Source organism: Anthonomus grandis, chromosome 3 (assembly GCF_022605725.1).
Source record: "Anthonomus grandis grandis chromosome 3, icAntGran1.3, whole genome shotgun sequence".
Lineage (NCBI taxonomy): Eukaryota > Metazoa > Arthropoda > Insecta > Coleoptera > Curculionidae > Anthonomus > Anthonomus grandis.
The window spans coordinates 13,538,229-13,561,044 of NC_065548.1; the positions used below are offsets into that span (position 1 = coordinate 13,538,229).

At 30.8% G+C, this 22,816-nt stretch overlaps 1 protein-coding gene across 2 annotated transcripts in view; it reads right to left on the bottom strand.

Annotated features, from left to right (window-relative positions):
• Nucleotides 1-22,816, bottom strand: part of LOC126733857 (thyrotropin-releasing hormone receptor) — a 118,056-nt gene that overhangs the window by 30,797 nt on the left and 64,443 nt on the right. For both annotated transcript variants that reach the window (XM_050437278.1, XM_050437277.1), the window contains exon 4: nt 5,419-5,599. In XM_050437278.1, the coding sequence (XP_050293235.1) occupies nt 5,419-5,599 (181 nt within the window). The remainder of the gene's footprint in view (nt 1-5,418; nt 5,600-22,816) is intronic.

Consider the following 22,816-nt stretch of genomic DNA (forward strand, 5'->3'; position numbering starts at 1 on the left):
TTATTATAAATTTAAAAAAATAGGTACAAAAATCACTGCCTGAAAATGATAAAGACCTGTGTAAAAATATTTATATTCTTGCTTTCTTAGTTATTGGCTATAAAAATTATAGCTTTGTTAATTGCTGTATCAACGAATGCTAGTTTTCCATACGATTTCCGTTAATGATAATTTTAGGACAACGTTCTTTATAACATAGTTAATTTTCCCTGAAAAAAAAGGAAAATCTTTGGCTAACACTGCTGAACGACTACAATATGAAAAGTTTGAGGTTATGTTAAGAATTCCATTTGTGCTCCAAAACTGGCAACACCGGAACGTGTATATAAATTTAGCCGCCTAGTCTTGGAGATTATCGAATGTCAGCTGTCATTGTCAAACATCTGTCAGGTTTAAAGTTAATGATAGCGACATAGCGAGAAAACAAGGCATTGTTACCGATTTATTATTGGGAAACGCTAGAAAATTACCATATAACCATTTCCAGAACAACGCTTTTTATAATAGTGAAGAAATAGTCCATACTTGCAGTGGAGTCGTAGGTTAATTTTATTATTGTTATACTTATTTATTAAATAAGTGGAGGGAGACTGCAGGATTTTCATTTTACCTTAACGCGTTTTATACTATAGTCGTTTTTTCCTAGAAATAGAAAATCATCAGAAAAATCAGAAAAATTTGAGCTTACCTTAAAATGTAAATTTGTTGTATGGCAACATCACAATGAATAGGTAAATTTAGTCGTTACAGTATTCTATGACAACTGTCACTGTCTATCATCTGTCAGGTTTGAAGTTAGTGTGAGAGTGATAGAATAAGAAAACAAGACAGCGTTGCCAATTTATGATATACTGGGAAATGCCCAAAAATTTGCACAAAATAATTTTAAGGACATTGCTCTCTCTAATATAGAACTTTTCCCTAGAAATTGATAATGCCTTATAGTTGGCCCTCTTGAAAGCAAAATTGAAGCTTAACTTAAAGTGTTAATTGGTTATATAGCATCATCGGAATGGATGTTTAAATTTAGCCTCTGCTATATTCTATGACAGCCGTCACACTATCTACCATCTGTCAGGTTTGAACTTAGTGACAGTGACAGAATGAGAAAACAGGACACCGTTGCCAATTTATGATATACTGAGAAATGCTAGAAGATTTCCATTAAACAAATTTTAGGACAACATCTTTATAGTACAATAATTTTTCCTAGAAATGGCAAATCCCTGGCAGCTGGCCTCTTGAACGCAAAATTTTAAGTTAACTTAGAATGTAAATCTGTTGTATGGCGACATCAAAATCTTTATGTAAATTTAATCACCACTGTGTTCTATGGCAGCTGTTATTGTCAACCATCTGTCACGTTTAAAGAAAATAAAAAGTGAGAAGTTCAGTTAAAATCAATGAAGAAAAGACTCTCTTTGAGGTTTGAAAAAGTAAATTTTGACAGAAAATGGCAAATTGCTTACATTTGGTAATACCTACTATGAATCCTTACAATATAGTCACATAGGAATGTGTGATTTAATTGCTAGTCAGTATTAGATCTGTCAGGTTCGAAGTTATAGACAGTGGAAAATTTTACACGGTTGCCGAATGGTTTTTATCAAAGAGCATTATTTATTACGAATCTTTTTTAAGTCAGGTAGTAATTTAAAATAACATAAAAACTTTTACTTTCTACACAGAATTAAAAATCGAATACTGGCTTAAATATTCATATATTATTTTTTAAGAAATTGCCTAGTTAACTGTTTTGAAGTATGTATGTATGTTTTAAATTTTAGGTTGTTATTTTTTTAAAAAGAATATTAATTTATAAACTAAAATTATCCTTTTTCTAGAAATATTTAAGTATCAACTGCCTGTGATAAGTCTGCAGCAAAAAAAAAATAAAAATTATTATATTGAATTTAAATAATTAAAATTGCCCAGTTAACTGCCTGGAAATTTGTATGTTTTTTTAACGAAGGCGGTTATTTCAAATTAAATAAAAAAGGGGGATAAATATTACTGCCTAAAAGAAATAAGAAAATAAATAAAAATATGATTATATAAGGTTCGAAAATACCTTTTTTTTTAAATTGTTTCGAGAATTACGTATTTTACAAGAGAAACATATATTTTTATTAACATTTATTTTCAAAAATTGATTATGACGAGCAAAAGTTATTTAAATTACTTCTTTTAACACTATTGTTCTTCTAGTACTATAATAATTGTCGTTTATTGAATAAAATACTCAATAATAAATTAATTTAAGACACATTAAACAAAAAAAGAACATCTACATAAAAGAACTTCATTAAAGTCGTGCAGTTTTTCCAAAACGTACTATATCCCGATAATAAATGCTTCTAATCAACATACATAAACCGCTCTTTCAAAGAGGTTCCCACATTATGCACTTTATTTACAAAATATACTGAAAGCTTTATTTGAGATCCCGAAGGATGAGATTGTTATGTGCATTTTTTATGCTAAAAAAAAGCATGTTTTTCCCGTATATTGCCCATTGTGTAATCCGTATGCTCCCCCCTCGTTTATGACGAATCTATTTTTAGGAACAAAATAAAAAATTATTGCAACACGGCGACCAAAAAAAGAACAGAAGAGCGCAGATGTTACCGTTTTAGTCTGGACGAAAGTTTTTCCAGACAATAAACGTTGATAAGGAAAAGTTTGGGGGGTGGGGAAAAATGAGCAAATATTGTATGTTATGGATCATGGAGCTTAAAGTGTCGTAGTTTCTCTGAGGAAAAGTATAATTTTTTTTCTGGTTTTAGAGGGAAAAAGTGGCACTTCCGGTTCGCTCTGTGAAAAAATGATAACTCTTGGCAAAGCAAAGAAAATATTTCTTAACCATGGGAGGAAATAATGTTTTTATTTTTCGCCCTCAGTTTCTTGTTTAGGTCAATAATCTCACAAGGAGTCACAAAATAATAAAAATTATGAATTTCTGAAGAAGTAAGACCTTTTTTTACCTGCACCTTACTAACAAAACCCCAGAATATGGACATAACTGTACAAAAATTCCCGATTAGGGTTCTACTGACTTTATATATTGATCTTATTAACAAAACATGTGTCCAAATCTTTAATTTTTTAGATTTAGAGAGATGCAGGTTTTTAATAATAATATATAAGAAAAGAAAAATATAAGGAAATCTTAGAGGTCCAAAGAGCCCAAGAATAAATATGTAAGAAAACTTTATCTTTCTTTTCTTCTTTCTCAGCCATTGCTTTTCTACTCCTGAAAATAGATCTCGCCAAATTCTTTTCATGTTTTTCTGTTCTGTGCTATCTGTAATGTCTGCCTGTGTCACTTCTCGTCACTTGCCCTTGCCATTACCATTTAAGCTAAGGCCTTATTTTCACTATATCTATCATCTCCGTTCTTCCTCTAATTCTTCTATTTGTCATTTTGTCCCTTAGACTGATGCTCAATATTGCAGTTTCTATGGCTCTGTGACAAACTCTGAGATTTTCAGCAGTTCTTTTGGTGATAGTCATAGGTTTCTAGCCCGTAAGTTGTCACTGGTAAGATATAGCTGTCATACACCTTTCTCTTCACATTTAATCAAGTTTATAAGTCTTTTCCAATGCAGCCCACGTTAGTGCAATTCTTCTTATAATTTCTACTGTCTGATTTTCCTTTCTTATTCTGATCTTATTTTCTAGATATATGTACTCAGTACATAGAACATTCTGAAGAAGAGACAGGACCTACATTACATCATTTCTGTACTCAGAAACATTGAAGAGCAAAAGGGTTGGCTTTGTTCTATCGATCATGCAGTTCGATAAGCAACCTGAAGATGTTGGATTGCTTATCGAATGGTGGCATATTTTTACTAGATAGATTAGATTCAACTTGTGGAAAGCTAGAGATCTTATTAATTATGCTGGAATCTGCAACTTTATTTCCAAGCTAAGCTAACCTAACACCTAGCAAACGTATTTTATCTGCTATGTATAAAACTATGTAAAAAAAGCAAAGTTTAGAGGAAAATGAGGCAATTATTACAAAAGTGAAATGTGGTAAAAATCAAAAAAAAATTGAAAAAATCGACATTAAAGCACTTTTTAGAATCAATTATCCATCTTAGATTCAACAATCGCAGATAAAGGCCAAAAATCCATTGTGAGTAAAACCAACTAAAAAAACTAACATTTGATGGAAATTTAGATAATAACTAATAATAGTATAAAATCTTCCACAGAAAATAACATCTGACTATAATAAACTGCCTTTTTTTTCAAAAATGCTTATATCTTCTTACCACATCTACTCAGCTTACAAACAAACCACGCTTCAACTAGTCTAATGAAACAACTTAAGCCAAAAATGAATTATTTCCCACCCCGGCATGTAATTAACCATTTTCAGCCCTCAATTAGGCCCACGCATGCCTTCTCTCAGTGGTCATTTTATTTCCGACAAGTTTCTCATAAAACCAAATGTCTATAATTCACCGGACGAGTCTATACATTTTCTCTTGACCCTTTCAACCGTAACCCCTTAAACACAGAAACGACTTATCAGGATTTTATCTCCTGCAATCTCAGTCTCGGCTAATTGGCCCGAATTGCTTGCCGTCATTCCCTAATTTCCTGCGGGGAGTCGGGACAAAATAACGTTATTTCATTTTGATGCATTTTGTCCTCTTTAGCACTTACGTTGTTCTCTTTTTTTCGTACAAATTCTGTTATACAGAGTGTTAAAATGAGCTGATTTTGTATCTCCCTGTATATCAAAAGTATCGTTTTCATCTTAAAATTTGTTCCATCAATCAATCTAACAATATTCATAATTTTGATTAATGTCATGTAATAATTCTTCGGTTGATTGACAAGTTGTTTAATGGTGTCCTTTATGCTAATTTTACCAACACTTTCCTTGTTTGGTAACAGGATTTAACCGTCAAGTTTATTGCTATATTGGTTTGTGGGAGCGGAATTAATAATTTAATGATGGTCATAGTTAATTTTTCTTTATTTTTCTGCTTATAAGCTCCTTTTTTTAATAATTTTTTATATAAATGCATATTAAGTTATGTGAGTATGATTGTTTTACCTACATACCGTGCATAAAGTACTCACTTAACGCATTTCCCAGTGCCTATAAAAATTCACTTTTTACGCAGTAGTGCCTAAAAGGGTCTTTTTACGCATTGACTGATGCTTGTAATGCTTCAGGCTAAAAAAGATCCCAGGCTAAAAAATTAATATAATGTGTAATTTCTTTGGCTTTTCTTATTTTAAAAAAGAATCATAATGAGCTAAAAAATTGTAATTTTTTTTAAATACCACGCACACCTTAAAAGCATTTTACAACGCATCAAGCCCACTATGCCACAATAACTTTTTTTTTAAATCATGCAATAAAAGCATACATTTTTAAGTAAGTTAACTTACCTGGTAAACACCGCAGCAATAAACCATGCCAAAAGGCAAATTAGAGAAGCCCTAGTTTTTGTACATATATAGCCCGCTTTTAATGGCTTACATATGGCGTAGTACCTTTCGAAGCTTATGGCTAAGATGGTCAGTACCGAGGCGTGAGCTACAGTCAGTTCTACGAAGGGAACTGCTTTACCTGCAATAAAATGAATTAACATTTATAATATATATTAAACACCTTATCAAAGAAACCAAATGTAAAAAAGTATGATAAGCCTTATAGGTCACCTACTTAAGACGTTCCTAAAAATTATCCACAAGGTATAAAAAATGACAAGAACAAATAACTCGTACGTGGGGTTTGATGATGCTCTGGGTACCCGAGAGTACCAGAAGGCGTTCGATACAGTTAGGCATGACCACCTTATATAGATTGGCATAAATGATAAGGATCTGAGAGTAAACAAGATAAGAGTAAACAATCGGTTGGTAGAAGCAATTTCAATAGAGTGTGGAGTGAGGCAAGAATGTGTATCTCGCATGGTGTTTAAAGTTTTCTCCGAACATATCTTCAAGCAAGCCTTAGAGGAATGTGATGAAGGTATACTAATTTAAACAACATCAGATACGCAGACGACACAGTGATATTCGCAGACAGCCTGGAATGCCTATAAATACTGATGACACTATATCATTAGGAATAAGATCTAAACACACAAAAAATAAAATATATGGTTATTACGAAACGTCTTAGATACACAGCTGATTATCAACCAACAGCCAATTGAAAAAGTTGAAAGCTACACATATTTATCTTAGAACGAATTTAAACAACTGGATCACTTCTTGGAAATAAGACAACGTATAGCAAAATCTACAGCAGCATTTATAAAAATGAGTACATTTCAAAACAGACACATTATAAGAATCCCCTAGATCGGCCGAGTCACAAATAATGAAATCATACGCAGAATAGGAAACGAATGTAAATTGGCATACTCAGGCCATATTATGAGGAACGAATAACATATGACGTTCTCCAATTAATTCTACATAGAAATGTGCGGAAAAAGAGAAAAGGTGAATTGCCTTTTGACGTTAAATTGACAGCTTTAGATCCTGAAAATGGTCATTAATTAAAAAATAATAACAGCGGTACTCAAAATCAAAAATGGCACCTGAAAATTAAATTTTTTTTAGTGTTTAGGAAAATCGTCGGCTGTAGTAAAGGCTGTACGAAATCTCCAACGTTATAAAAAACAAACGAATTAACAGATTTTAGCCACTTTTTGAGTTGATTCTCCTGCTCAGTATCACGAATCATTATAAAAAGGTGGAACTGAAGAGTGAGTTCTTACATTATATTCTTCCATACCACTCTCTCAAGTTCTTAAGCCACGATGCCATAGAGCTCGTCGCTCTTCAATTTTTCCTTTTATTATAGTTGAAGAAAGCGGCATTTCTCGCCCGTCACAACAGATCCGAAGTATTCCCGTTTTCGTCTCTTCACTGTGATTAAGATCTCGGTCGTTGTACTTAAACCTTTAGGAGAGATTCAGTTGTGGTAGCTATTTCATTTTGATAAATGCACTGGATTTTTTAATACGGATCTGTATTTTCTGTCCAGTCAGTAACATTCTAGGTATTCATAGTGATCAATTCTTTCTATTATGTCTTGACCAACTGACAGTTGTACATTTCTAATATTTTACTTGCTGACTATCATAAATTTGTTCTTCTTTAAATTTACTTTCAAACCACTGGCATTAATAGCCTGGTTAATTCTTGTAAGTAACCATCACAAATCCTTAGGACTGCTTAATAATACAGTATCATCAGTATATCGGGTTTCATTCACTGGTACACCATTTACGTAAATTCAGTTTTCGTTTACAGTTCCACAATAACGGGGAAAGTACGAAGCTCTATCTAACTCTTCTCTGTATTTCTCATTCGATACATGGTCCTCCTGAAAGAATTTCGCTGATTCTAATATTTTAAAATGATGTACTTTATCAAAAGCGTTCTTATAACCTATGACACGCATGCATCTATGAAATAGAACTCATTCTAAAGAAAGCATTTCTTGTTCCAAGACCATTTCTGAAATCAAACTGTGTGTCTGAAACAGTTTTTTTAGCGTGAAAAAAGTGAAGTTCAACTAGTCCTGTGGTATTTTTCTTGAGATGTATATGGTATTTAATAAATCAGTAAAAACTCTGGCGACACTATCCTCTGTTAGTTTAAGCATATTAACATAGGTGTATTCAGGCGTAGTCAGGGCCTGCAGCTTGACGGTGTTTTGACTAACGGATGGCCTGTATGATTTCCTCCTGAAATAGATGCTTTATGTAATATTTTCAGGTTTGTATGTAAATTCTCCTTTATATCTGTTATGACGGTGTTAATGTCTCTAATTCAGTTGCAATTAGGACGTTTTCTGTTCATTTCCAGTATCTCTCTTATTTTGTAGGGATTGAATGAGTTATGATTCCTTTGTAATTCTTCCATCTTCTGACACTTATTGTTTAACCTTTTTTTTGCGATTATACACTACTTTTGAAATTCATGGCAGATGGCTCTGTATCGGTCGCGATTATGAAGCTTATATACTTTGCATTAGTCGATTAGGTTTAAAATATCATCCATCATCTATTCCTGTTTCTTTTGTCTGAATTGAGAACTGGAAAGATATTGATTTAAAATATGTGCGACAGTCTGCCTACAGCCATGAATTATTTAAATATCCTGAGGTGTTGGTTTTTATAAGCTCTTGTTTAAGTTGTTCTGAGACTGTACAATTATTCTTTTTAACGCTTTTAATTTAACCTTTATTTGAGCAACTAGAAAACTGTAATCGGAGAAGATATCAGCTCCTGGATATGTTTTTACTGATTTACAGCTATTTTGAAATCGGTTGTTGATTAAGTTGAAAACGATTGACGATTGACGAGTGACTACTAATTCATTATCTTGACAGAATTTCACAAGACGATTACCAACTCATAACTCTAAGTTACTAACTCCAATCACTGCTTCTGGTCTTCCCTGACCCATTTTGGCATTAAAATCTCTTATGGGAATATTTACTTCGTATTTTAAACCATTCTGTAACCTATGGTAGAATTCCTAACCATCATCTTTATAAGATATTGGGGCAAATACTTGGAAAATATTGATTCTTGTTAGACCGCCCTGCAACTGCAATAAAACGATAAAATTAGAAATTGATACAATGTCAATAACTGTTTTTTTCAAAACAGTCAATCAACACAGACAATAAACAACAGAAAGTTCACGAGCGCATTATAAACTGGTATCTGAATCCTAGGACTCCAGAAGAAAAGCATTCAACCACATTATAGATAATGATATAATAGAAGAAGTTACTTAAACCAAAGTATAACCTAAGTTCGTAAAGCTTCGGTGTAGCATTAATATTTTTAGAAGAAATTTTAATAGATATAAAAATTTTTACTAGGAAAAAACCTTTAAAATAACATCTGGAGATTTAGTTACCCACTGGAGAATTAGAAATAATGCTGATCTGAAGATCCATCTTGAGATAGCTATAGAACTGTCAGAGGCACAGTACTTAAAGTAAACCGTTGGATCTCCCCCGTCACCTTTCACCCAGTTAACACGTGATTCTTTGTACTTTCCTCCACAGAACACAAATATATAGCTTTCCTTTCCTTTTAAATCAATTCCCAGACTCCTTCCCTCCCTTAGCTGGTGGTAGCTTATCTTATTCACGCCGGTATCCAGACCGGATGCATCGTGCGAAAAGCAGACAAAACGAAACTGAGAATTTCTAGCCTCACTACATAGTGAGGCGTGGGTGTAAAAGATTAAAATAGAACCCTTCGTTCAGTATGCATATACTAAAGACGATGACACAGAAACTGACTTGAATATACATGCCAGCTTAAATCATAACCGTCTCCTGAGTTTTACCCAAGGAATTCAGGGAACACGAAAGAAGAAGAAGAAGAAGGTAAATCGTGGTCCGCGCAGTTAATCATAGGTGACGCCAAAGAACAAAGAGAAGGAATAAGTTGGCAAATCGTTCTATTAGAGTTTAAACTGATAGAACTTATATCGATTTCAAAATACATTGTAAGGCAGGAAAATAGATTGCTGTACGTGCAACAGAAAAAGAAAGCTGTATGCAGTATGAAAACCGAATGAATAAAATAATAAGACAAAGAAAGATTCTTAAGAAAATGGTCGTAGTTCTAACAGGAGGCTATGAAGGCTACCAAAATCTATTTATATTACTGGACTTTTGTTTTAAGTCTTTTCATGTTTTCCTACCCTGGCTACAAAAAACTTCAAAGGTCATATAAGAATCATAGTATAATCATTACACAATATCATTATACAATCAAAAATATTTATGTTGTCATCACAATAATTGATTACGCCGATTATTCAGACTTTTGAAGGATATTAAAATCCTTAATTCATTTATATCTAACTTCCTTAAAATTATGAAAAAAAAAATCAGGAAAAAAAACCTATAATTTCACACCTAATATTTTCACAAGCAAAATTGCAAAAGAAATCTTAAAAGTTATCTTGTTCCTTCGAGTGGCACAGATTTAACAGAAAAACCACCGTATTAAAAAAAAGCGCAATTTCATTCCATAGTTAAAAAAAAACTGTTGCTTTAACCTATTTATTTCTTATTTCAACGGTATTAAAGAAAAATAAAATCGGAAAACTCTCGGAAAGCGCCTCAATAAATCAGCGTCGAAATTCCGAATTTGTAAATTTCTCTTGCTTTCAATAGGGTTGAATAAGTGAAATCGAACGAAACAAAAGAGTATTTGAAAACGATTTGTTACAGAATCAATCAGTGGATTTTCAAATAAAAACTGACAGTTTCGTTCTATACTACAATTAGATAAACTGGATTATTACGGTGCAATTAATGCTCTAACAATCATCATTTTTAAATCCTTATATCCTAGCTTCTAATATTTTCCGCTTAACTGCACTTAGATTGGATACTAATACCCTCGAAATGTTCCAATATCTTACAGAAACTTGTACTTAACAACATGTGTGCCATTATATCCAATATAGGTTAACATCCATGCGGATTTTCATTAGAGTGTTATTAAACTTGCAGTTTTTGTTTCTTTTTTTTTATTTGGTTGTTTTTCTTGAAAGATGAGTTTTGGTATAACAGTTTGTGCTGTATAAACTATCATTTTTCACCGTTATAAAGTTAGTTGTTCGCTTTTTGTTATCGAATCTTCAATACTAAAAATAAGTTTTTTGTAGAATAGTTTTTGAATTTTTAGTTTTAGGAGTAGAACCACTAAAACAGTTAGCAGTAACTGCTTCTGTATGTATTGCTAATTCTTTAAAACTAATCAGTTAAAGATGTTGTCTTAAGTTTTTTTTCCAGAACGAATATATACGTGAATAAATAAAAATGATTTTTGAAAGGTTAAAAATCAAAAGCCGAATATAAAACACAGTGCTGCAAGTGACACGCAATTTTTCCGTACCAGAAGCTATTTTTGAACGATAAAAAGTGAAAGCATTGTGTCGAATTTTCGGGCCGGATAAAAAGGTCCGTAAAAGAACAGATTTATATGTTAATTCACTGTTTTCGTGTTTCCAATAAATTTCCTCTTTTTCACTATTTGACTTGCTTACAAAAGCCTCGGACTTTACGTCAGTCATTTCCTCTTTTTTATGCTAAACCCTGAACAATATTCGTGTTTTCTTTATTATCTTTTGATCTCTGACAATTTTAAGAAAATTGAATATTTTTCTCTAGCATGTAAACAAGATTCGTGAGAAAGAAACAGAAATTTTCGTTGGCCCGCATAGAGTATCTGACATCTCAAGTTATTTCCGCTCTTCCCGAATATAATTTAGAGATTATACAACCTACAAATAGGTTTATTATACCCTTGTTTAATATTCAGGAACGCCCAGCGAGATAATAATAAGTGTAAATTTGTCCCATTTACACGATATCTGCCCTGGAAATGGCGAAATTAGTTTTCGTCTAATCGAATCTAAGATCTGAATATTAATTCCCCATTAGAAATATTGTTTTTGTAACTATATCTGATATATCTGTTACTTTATATAACCTTTAGTTAAATCTTTTGGTCAAACACTACACTGTAAATCGCTTTGTATTTTTTACTACAATATTGCGTCGGCTTTTTTTTACAAATTGTAGTAAATTTTTTATTACTTGTAGCAAGAAATCCTATAGGCATATCAAAGTAAATCTGACACTATTCTAAAGTCGTCGAGTGGTAAGTAGCCCAATAGTGAGTCGCATATTTTGCTACAATGAAATCAGGAAATGTGTGAAAGTAGTTGAGAGAGTTATTGCTTTTAATATATTAAGTCTACTTTTAGTCCTTGTCCAGAATTAATTAACCATTTTTAGAAAAAGCTTCAAAAATAGTAATATTTTTTTCTGACAACCTTCTGTGACGGTTTCCTTAACAACATATATGTTTTAATTCTCACTACACGTGCAAGACTTTACAATTTTTAACAAACAGGCTGCATTTTTTAATTTTATTCGATACATATTTTTCTCAAAAAATTTACTGGTAAAAATGATTTTTTATCAATTTTTTTTAATGGTCTTAAGATATTGCGATTAAAAAATACTAATGAGATTTCTTGTGAAATGAAATTTGATTTTACTGCTTTAATTTAGCCTTTCTGCCATCCTGATTGTTCAAATTAACCAACCATACTCTCAAATTAATTGCAATAGCTGCCAAGCGGAAGGTCCCTACCAAATCTATCACAGAAATTTCTATCGGCTTGTATGCAACCACCAATTCTTTATATTTTTGTGTTTTGTGGTTCCCGTTCTCGTGACTTTTGACCGCATAAGCCCATCGTAATTTTTTTTTTTAAATGTCGTAAAAGTCAAGAAATTAATAGACTTTTTGGGATTTTATACAAATATTCGACTTACATTACATTTTACTTTCATCAAGTCATACGCAAAATGGGAAAGAAATGCGAAGTTATTGACCGGAATACTCATAAACAGTACAGGAATTTTACAATTTGTGCTAGAAGAAAAAAAAATATATTTAACGTATATATTTGGAAATTACAGTAAAATAGAGGCGGGGAAAAACAAAATATTCAACTTCTCAGCTCTTTGCAGAACGTGGATGAACTTAATAATTTTTTAACAAATATAAATAAAAACAATAATAATACGGATAATCAATTTATAGAGTATTTTAAGAGTAAAGCATTTGGAATTGATAAATTAAATATAATTGATATTTTGCTATGATGCCCTGCTATACTTAATCCGTTAACTCATATCATACATATTTGCATTGAAAATAATTGTTTTCCTAATCAATGGAAAAAAGCAAATGTAATTCCTTTGCCAAAAGTAAAAAATCCCTCTATATCGAATTAAGTTATCTCTAAAGCTTTAGAAAAAATTATGAAGAATCAGAACGTTGAATTTTTAAATTACAACAAATGAATAATTCCTGAATATCAGTCCGGTTTCCGAAAAGGTTATGGTTGTGCATCATCTCAGGTCACAGATGATATATTTAGAGCCCTTGATAAAGCCACTGTGTTGATTCTTGTGGATTTTATAGAGGCATTAGACATGGTTAATCATAAAATTTTATTAGCTCTGTTGCAGTTTATGGGATTTGGTGATTCTACGCTGTCATTGGTTGCATCTTTTTTATCAAACCGTAAATAAAGAGTGCCTCAGGGTAGCATTTTGTGGCTACTATTTTATATTATTTAAACCTCGCAATTGACAAAAAAAATTATATTGTAAACACCATTGTTATGCGGATGACACTCAACTTTATTTTTCACTTAGAGAGTTCGATGCAATTGAGGCCGCTCATTATATTAATGCGGATTTGAATAGATTATATGTAAAAACCCAAAAACTTCTTTTAAAACTAAATCCTGCTAAATCACCAGCAATACTGTTTTGTAAAGATAATATTCGTGCTAATTTTTTAAATAATTTAAATTTACATATTAATAATGATTACATATCTTTTGAAAACTCTGCAAAATATTTAGGACTTATCCATAGATTATAGTAGGCTTAAAGCTTTACACGTTATACTTAAACTAATTACTCTGATTACTCCGCATTCAGAACAATTTTCTCACAAAGGTATAAAAAGAATGCTTTGCAATGCCTTAGTAATTTCGCCACTCAATTTTTGCGACACCATTTACGGCCTTGCCTGGACAGCTCTGACATATTTAAGATTCAAAAACTTCAGAATTTATGTTTGAGACTTGTATTTGAAATAAAGAGACATGAACATATTTCTTATAAGTTAACAGGCGTTAACTGGTTTAATATGCACAATAGACGAATATTGCATTCTCTTTGTTTCTTTTACAAAATTCTCAAAAATTTCAATCTCCTCTTTATTTGATAAAGTGTGTGTATTTATTATAGTTTAACAAGTATTTATTATAATTTAACTATAGTTACTATTAAATTTATATTTTAATATTGGCAGGGCTTAACAGAACCCAGGAAGTCCTCATTTGTAGAAGATTCCTGGAAATTTGATTAAAAGGCCTTTAAGTTGCCTCACTGTATTTATTTATTTTTATTAGTATTTTTGTAACTTTTCTTTGGATAACTAATAAACGTCTTATTATTATTATTTCTTTTCTTTGCAGGCAACTAAAAAGGGATAGTAACTTGCTTTTTGACGTACATTTACAGTTTTAAGCAACTAAAATCGCGATAGTTAAAATAAAATGTTAAAAAGAAATGTTTTCTTTTTAACGTTTATAGCCGAAGTTACTCGATACTTAAAATTATTTTCGTGAAAAAGAATTATTAAAATCTATTGATATTATGGGCAAAAGTAAAAATGTAAAAATAGGAAAACCAACTGTCCAGGATGTTGTCCAAAAAAGAAAATTAAGTAAATAAAGATTATTTTGACAAGTCCTGTCACTAGTGAGAAACTTTGGCTAAATGAAAGCGATCAAAGTTCCAATCAATACCCTTTCAAATTAAAAAAAATATGTAATTGATGTCGGAGCCAAATAATCTCACTTAATTGAGATATCCACAAAATGAACTGTTGACAGCTCGTTCTTTCTCAGGATAAACGTTTAATAAATATTTAAAAATTAACAGAATTCCATTTAAAAATAGACCGGGCGGTGATTTTCGGTTTTTAAGATTCGATGTCGTCGTTTTTTTAATGCTAATCCGTCGACTGACAGCCTCAATTAACTTGTCAGATAAATTTTTACGTTATTTGTAATAATGCATGCGATATATGGCTTCTTTGAAGAAGTTTGTATTGACACGTCATCCTAAAATACATCCAGAGATTACAAAAATGTATTTTTACTTCTCAATTATGTGGAGCTATTAGGGTTTTTCGGGAAAACTGTCTGTGTTTTGGATAACTGCTAAAAACAATATACAAATATTTTGTGGCTTTGCTCCATATGATATAAAAGTCTTATAAATAATTTATTTATTTTTGAATTTCTTTTGAATTTCTGTTCTATTGATTTCCTTTTCCAACTCATTGGTTAATTAATCTCGTGTAATAACTGAAACTTTAAGTAAAATCTGTATTGTTGTGACAAATTCAAACTGAGTTACTTATTTTATTGGCTATTTCGTCACTTATAGCAAAAATCAATTTAGAAATTTTTATATCACACGCTCAAAAAATTTGAAAAGAAGAAGAAAATAGACTTATTCACGTATTTAAAAGAAATATGAACTCAAATCTGTAATGATACCGTTCGATATACTTAATTTAATTTAAGTTCTGATCGTCCTCCGATATGTCAAAAGGTGGTGAGTAGAATAGAGGCTAAATTTAGAGAATTCGGTCATGTTAGAGATCTGCCGAAATCTGGTCGTCCTGCTCGAGATGAAAAGCTACGTTTTGCTGTCTTTGGAAGAAAATCCATGCACTCCTCTGTCGCAGATTGGGGCAAATTTATACATGCCGAAATCTATAGTTCACCGAATAGTTGAAAAGCACAAATATCACCCCTACAAAGTTATTCCTGTGCAAGAGTTATTTGATGACGATTTCGATAGGCAAAATGAGTTTTGTGAACGCTTACAAAACATGTGCAATCTAAATACTAATTTAGTAATAAATATTATTTTTTCCGATGAAGCCACGTTCTGTTTGAATAGTAGTGTGAACAGACAAAATTGTCGTTATTGGGGAACAGAAAATCCGCATTGGATGATGGAGGTAAACACCCAGTACCCTCAAAAACTAAATGTGTCGTGTGGAATACTGCGCGGTAAGAGTAATAGGTCCCTTTTTCTTTGAACAGACGTTAACGGGACAAGTGTATCTCGATTTTCTCCAATTTGAATTAGTTCCAGCATTACTAGCTTTATTTCCAAATCCATTGGACTCAGACTATCCTGACGAAGAACTAATTTTCCAGCAAGATGGCGCTCCTCGGCACTATGCTGCCACTGTGCGTACATTTTTGGATGAAACCTTTCCCAATCGGTGGATAGGAAGAAGAGGACCCATCGAATGGCCTGCTAGGTCGCCTGACCTAAAACCAATAGACTTTTTTTTGTGGGAATACCTTTAGTCGAAGGTATTTGTTAAAAGGCCAAATAATCTAGACGACTTGAAAGAGAGAATTCGCAAAGAAGTACGTGCCATAACTCCGGAAATGATTGAAAATGTGCAACGAGACTTTATTGATGGCCTTGGATATTATCAAGCCGTGAATGGCAACCATTTTGAACATTTAACCAAATTTTTGTTCTTTTTTTATTTGTTACATGCATCGTCTTTTTTTCGATAACTGTTGACTTTAGGTATAGGACATGATGCATGAAACATACGTAGAATTCCACGCGAAATTCAAAGATGAAATAAAAAAAAGGTGCTTTCATTTGAAAAAATGAAGTTGATGGTCGTAATTTATTTTTGATCAACTCTGTAAATACAAACTTCACGTACAAAAATGCGCAACTTGAAATAAAAATCGACGGGTCCGAGCGTTTTTTTTTCGAACACACCCCTGAATTTTAAATGAATTTAAACATAACTTTTGGGATGCACTTTTTTTTTGAATCATTAATAATAATTTTGAGAATACCTTGATCCACCTCTCTTTTTAGCAAAGGAATCCATGTATTTTTAAAATCAGCCGAACAAGTAGCTAAGCATTTATCTTCATTTAACATTATAAATGCACTTTCCTTTAGTTTACGTAATTTTGAAATTGGTTCCTTTGCTAAAATTGAGGAAGCATTCCAGTCTATTCTATGGTTATTGTCGAATGCATGTTGTGTAATTTTGGATTTTTGAAAATCATTGTTTTTTATGTCAGATCTATGTCCATTAATTCTTTTTGGTAATGGTTTACAGGTTTCACCTATGTAAAATTTACCACAAGAACAAGGAATTTTATAGATTACATTTTTATTAAATTCATTTTCATTGAAAGGTTTAGTTTTTAAGTATCGTAATGTGTTTTGTGACTTAAAAATAGTTCTTATATTAAATTCTTTAGCAATTCTTTTTATCTTATCAGGAAAACCTGGAATAAATGGTAAAGTAAGATTTGTCGTAAAAATTGGCTGATTAAATTTTATACGTGGATTATCAAACTCTTTAAAGCAATTTTCCAAAAATTCTTTGAGATAATTATTTTGTATTAAGATATTTTTAATAAAATATTTTTCAGTTGTTAAATATTGATTATTACAAATAATGTTTGCACGATCATATAAGCTTTTTACCACTCCTCTTTTTACCATTATTGGATGTTTAGAATTAAAATTAAGATATCTATTAGTATGAGTTGGTTTACAGTAAATTCTAGTTTCAGAATTGTGTAAATTGTTTTAAATTAAAATATCAAGAAAAGGAAATGTCTAAATTAATTTTTGCTATAAGTGACGTAATACCCAATAAAATAAGTAACTTAACTGAAACTTTTCAAAAAAAGGCAGAAACCAATTTACTGTTAAAAATAGAAAAAGTAGTGAAGAACGAGATCTAGATGTTGATGTTGCTCAGGGGTTTGTAATGTATTGGTTTGATGAGGGTCTTTAGGAGCTCTGCCGTTCTTTGCTTTACCATTTCCAACGACTCAAATTGGGTCCCTTTCAAAGCAGATTTTATCTTCAGAAAGACAACAAAAGTCGTACGGTGCTAAATCTGGCGAGTACGGGTGTTCAAGCACCGGAGTCATAGAAATATGATAAAGGTAGAATGTGCATAGATCAGTGCGCATCCAATTTAAAGGGAATAGATAGAGCGCCGCCATATATATATAGTCTCCTTTTATAAATAAATAAATAAATAAATATAAAAAAATATCGTCTCGAATTCAATGAGCTACAAGGGTTTGAATGCCAATGATAAATAGTGAATTTCAAAGACAATTATATCAATTGTTACAATACGTTATATTATTTAGTGCGAGTTGTTTCTATTTATTTATTGAAAAAAATCTAAATATGCAAAAAATAAGGAAATCTGAGAAATTAGTAGCTTTTAAAAAAAATAAAAATTTCACATTTTTGCTATTTTTATGTGTTTCAAGTCATTTTCAAAAAACTTAAATAATTTCGTTGCTATTTTAAGTTTTTAAATGATTCTTTCAAAACAAATAATAGTTCATGAAATAACGTCTTAAAGACGTCAAGTTTTATTAATTTTTGGTATATTATGGCAGAGCAAAATATGCACAACCACTTATAGTCAGTCTACATCTTCCTAATTAACAGACAAAATCATCCATTACTTTTTATTTCCTAAACTGAAATTTAAATTAAGTTGTCTGTTCAGTTTTGAATCAGAGCAGGTTAGTTTTTTATTGTATTTATATGAAACAGAATGCATACCCTAAGTGAGGTTTTATAAATATTTTCATGTAAATTTTGAGGGATTTAATTCTTAAAACCAGTATGGATTTAATAAATAAAAGTTTTGAGTATGAATTTGCAATAAAACATTTTAAAGTGACACCCCCCATAAGGCATTTACCCGCAACAAAGAAAATTTAAAATGAAATAAACAATGTTTTCCAATTTAACAACTTTCCAATTAAGAAAGAATTTAAATTCCAAAACAAAAAATATTTAAAATTCCAGAACACCCGGTATTTTTCCAACAAACTGATGTTATCAAAAAAATAGTACCTACATACTTGCTATTAAATAATGGACTTACATATATGAAGCACAATTAAAATATCCTCCATTTTGATTGATAGCATTCGCAGCCATGCAACGTGTACCCGACACCCTTGTATGGATCACTAAGCACTTTGAACAGAGAACCAGAATAATGTAAACGGAGAAATCAAAACTGGGTTCATTTTTATCACATACCTTGAAGGATCAATAATTGCATTGATGGGATCAAATAACACTCGTGGAAATCACAAATCACAAACTACGTTTAAGGCAAATCATTAAACAAACAATTTGAAAAGGAAAATGAGAAGCTATCGAATCGAGCTTAAATGAAATTTACTCGCTTCTGCTATTGGTCGAAGTTCGAAATAAGTCTTACCACGTGATGTTTCGGTGGTACCTTTAACTGGATCCAAGTATAGCAAATATCGGGTGAAATAATTTGGCATCTTGCAGAGAATGAAGATATAATTTAATTAATCTGTTGTGCATTTCAAGAAAGGAAATTATTCCCGCTTGAAAAATTGAATTCTTGATTTAAGAAAAATAAATATTCGTGAAGGCACTAAAAATATATTTGTGAGAACATTATATGTAATTATAATAACATAAACTTACAGTTAATTTAACTGCAATACTTTCCCTAATGTTAAATATAGTTTGTTCTTGAACCATTACAAATTCATTTTGATTTAAAATAAGATTTACTTTAAATTTTAAGACAAGCATACATTTGAAAATAAGATTAAGGTGTTTTTATATCAAAGTTGTTACATTAGATTTAAACACAATTACAGTTATTTCAAGATAATTTTTTCAAGAGTGGCTTTAGTTTTAAATATAGAACAAGATTTTTTTGTGTGTATGATTAATTAAACTTTCCCATCAATAACTCTAACTCTATTAATTTTTACAGATTACAGTAATGTCAATGCTAAAACATGCATCTGTCATTAAAAAAAACTTTTGCTGTGCTATACAGGAATACTTGGATTTCAGTCTTTGGCCTAATGGATGAGAGTCCTAATGAATAGAAAATTTGTATATGCGTTAAGAAATTTATTAATCAACAAGACGTTTTTTGCGTATTTAATATTTTAAATATCATTCGAAGTGTTCCTTAACATTCAAAATCAATTTTAGAGGTAACACTTAGGTAATGTTTATAGCATATCAGTATGAGTTACTTTTTGGTACTGTGAAATAAAGGCTACCTAATAAATTTTTTACTAATTAATGATATTGTAGCCTAGGTACTAGGTATTAAATTCCATATTTGCTTAAAATACAATTCCTAGTTCTTCACCTGGTTCTGTTAACACCATTTCCTGTGGGTAAATAAATTTGATCTGAAGCCAAAATCAAATTGGAATACTTGTGCTAAATTGCAAGAAAGCAGGATTATTATTCCATACATTTCTACATCTAAAAATATAAGTCTGATGTTTAGAAAATTGATTTAAGGTTGATATAAGATAATCCCAATTCACATTGCCGAAAATACAAAAGACACAAAAAGGTTCAAGACGGTCTTGTAGTAACTGATTTGACAAAAGAAGAAGTTATATACAGGGATCTGCGTGAAATGTCAGAACATCTTAAAAGACAATGCAATGTTTCCTCTAAAAATAGTCTCCAGATATATTCATTAGATATTCTTAGAGAGGCATGGTCCTCTTTTCCAAATGGGGTTGTTTACAATAAAAAATATTTTATTGATTCTGAATATAAATTTCTCTGTGTTCCTTTTACTATAATTAAAGTATGCATCTACTCTTAAATACTTTATAGAATTAGATATACTTTAAGAGCATTTGGGCTGCCTAAAAATTTACCTAGTTAATAAAAAGTTACCTAAAATAATTACAAGTACAATAGTGTTCGTTTTAGCATTAAACAAAAGCCGCATTATAAAAACATGAATAATCTTACATTCATAATTTAGTTAAATAAATCAATATGTCTTTTGGATAGTTTATTCCAAATTCCTGGATGCTCTGGAGTTTAGTGATATAACACCATTTATTATAATTTCCAATTGTATCTTTGATAATTTCCAAATGTGCCAGGTTATTTCTCACTAATTTAAGCATATCACATTCATCCAGAATACTAAATATTTTTATTCCATTTTTGTCGCAACATCAAGTTTTGATTTTGATTTTTATGAATGAGTGATAATAAAATGATGGATCAAAAAATGAAAAAAAAAACCCAAATAGATATTTTTTCTCAAGATCAAATGATAAGATTACACTTTTGTCAAATTTAAATTAACAAATAAGAAATATTGCTAAATATAAAAGTTAAAAAAAGCGTTTGAAAAAAAAAACTGATACGAGTGGGAAGTTTTTTGCTAAAAGAATTTTTGCAGTTTAATAATCTTCAAAATTAAAAATTAAAAAAAAATGTAAGACAACTCTAAAGTAGCAAGAATGCAGAAAAATAAACCAAGGGAACATTTTTCAAATTCTATTTAGTAATATCAAAATCCAAAATTATAGTTTTATAAATTTAAAATCCATCGTTGAGTGCGCCTTACATTTCATTAAAGTCGTCAGATAACTTTAAAAGAAACAAAAAAAAAATTTGAAAAATTAATATTTAACGAAAATCATTATTTCTCCTATTCATAAAGTGTCCACCCTATATAATTTCATACACCCATCAAGTACCAAAGTCACGTTCTTTTATTACGAATATCAAAAGAAAAGCCATAAAACACTACGCGACACAACAAAAGCTACCTTTGGTTAATTTAAAAACCCATTTGACTCATTTTGCTAATGAAAATGCAAACTTTCTTATGCGACTGACCTTTGTTAATATGAAATTTATCGTTTTAACGCCTACGTATTCGCTTAATTGCAATATATCTTTTTAAAAAATGTTGTTAGCTTGTACATTAAAACACCTACCGAAGAACATTTACGGTTTAAACGCCCAAAATAAGACAAATCATGAAATAATAATTTATATAATTTGTTATATTAAAGTTGCCTGAAGGATATACCTCTACAGGACATCACAGCAGGAATTTCAAGTTTAACAAAAACTATAATACATATGTATATTATCATGCTTTCACGAAATTATATATTTACAAGCCTTAAAACGTATTGATTGCTGCACAATCTGGCTTATCTTAATCTCTTTTATACTATAAATACATCAATTTTCGCCAACCTTTTATAACAAATTGCCTTAATAATAATAATACTAATATTAATGTATATAGGGTCATTTACCCTAAAAAACTTTGCTTTAATGAGGTATAGTATAACGTAATAAAGATTTTATGAAATTATGTTGGAGCCTTGATAACCGTTGTGGTATGCTTTTATGTATAAAAAAAAACTACTCTTTGTTCAGGCCATGTTCTTTATATAATAAAATAAATAAATAAAGCAAACAGAGGACATATTTCCACAGAAAAAAGAACCTAATAAAAACTTCCTGTGACGCAAAAGAAGAGAAGGGAAAATTGGTTTCAATTTGCTTTTATCCTCAAACTTTTGGTTAGAAAACTTAAAATGTAAGAGTTTTCTTGATTAAATGTGACGGCTGGAATTTCTGTCGGTATAATTAAAAACCTTTTTTTTTTGAAATTTTTAAATTAGAATCTGCCGCAATCTCTGCACGTGAGCTACAATTTATGCATGTAATGTGAGACTTACATAAAAAATGTGGTCCTTGCGTGTATGTTGATGATATGCAATCTTATTCTGGGAATACAAAAAATGGGGTTAACAGGAACATAATTGATTTATTATGCTGGCTACTTACATCTGAGATTAATGATCAAGGTTAAAGTTAGATTTTTTGTATAGTTTTTACTTTATGTTGAAATTTTTATTTTAAGACTTATTTACAGTAAAAAATCATATTTCGACGGATCCTACCTATGGAAGAAATATATTAAAGCTAACTCTAATTACATTTAATGGTCTAAACAAACATAAAAAATAATACGAAACCTATTATCCCATACCAGACTTAAACCCATACTACGGTACTATCACTCATTGTAATGTTTTGTTCATTAGTTTTAAAATCAACCATCCGTACGACCTTAACTTTTGCAGGTTGCTAATCTCTTGCTAAGGTATATACAAATAAACCGTTGAAAAATTCTGTTCTACGATAAGGTGATGATAGTATATTTTAAAAGCAAATGTATCACCTCTATACTCTAGAAATTCTGTACATAATTTTGTAATTTATGTACAA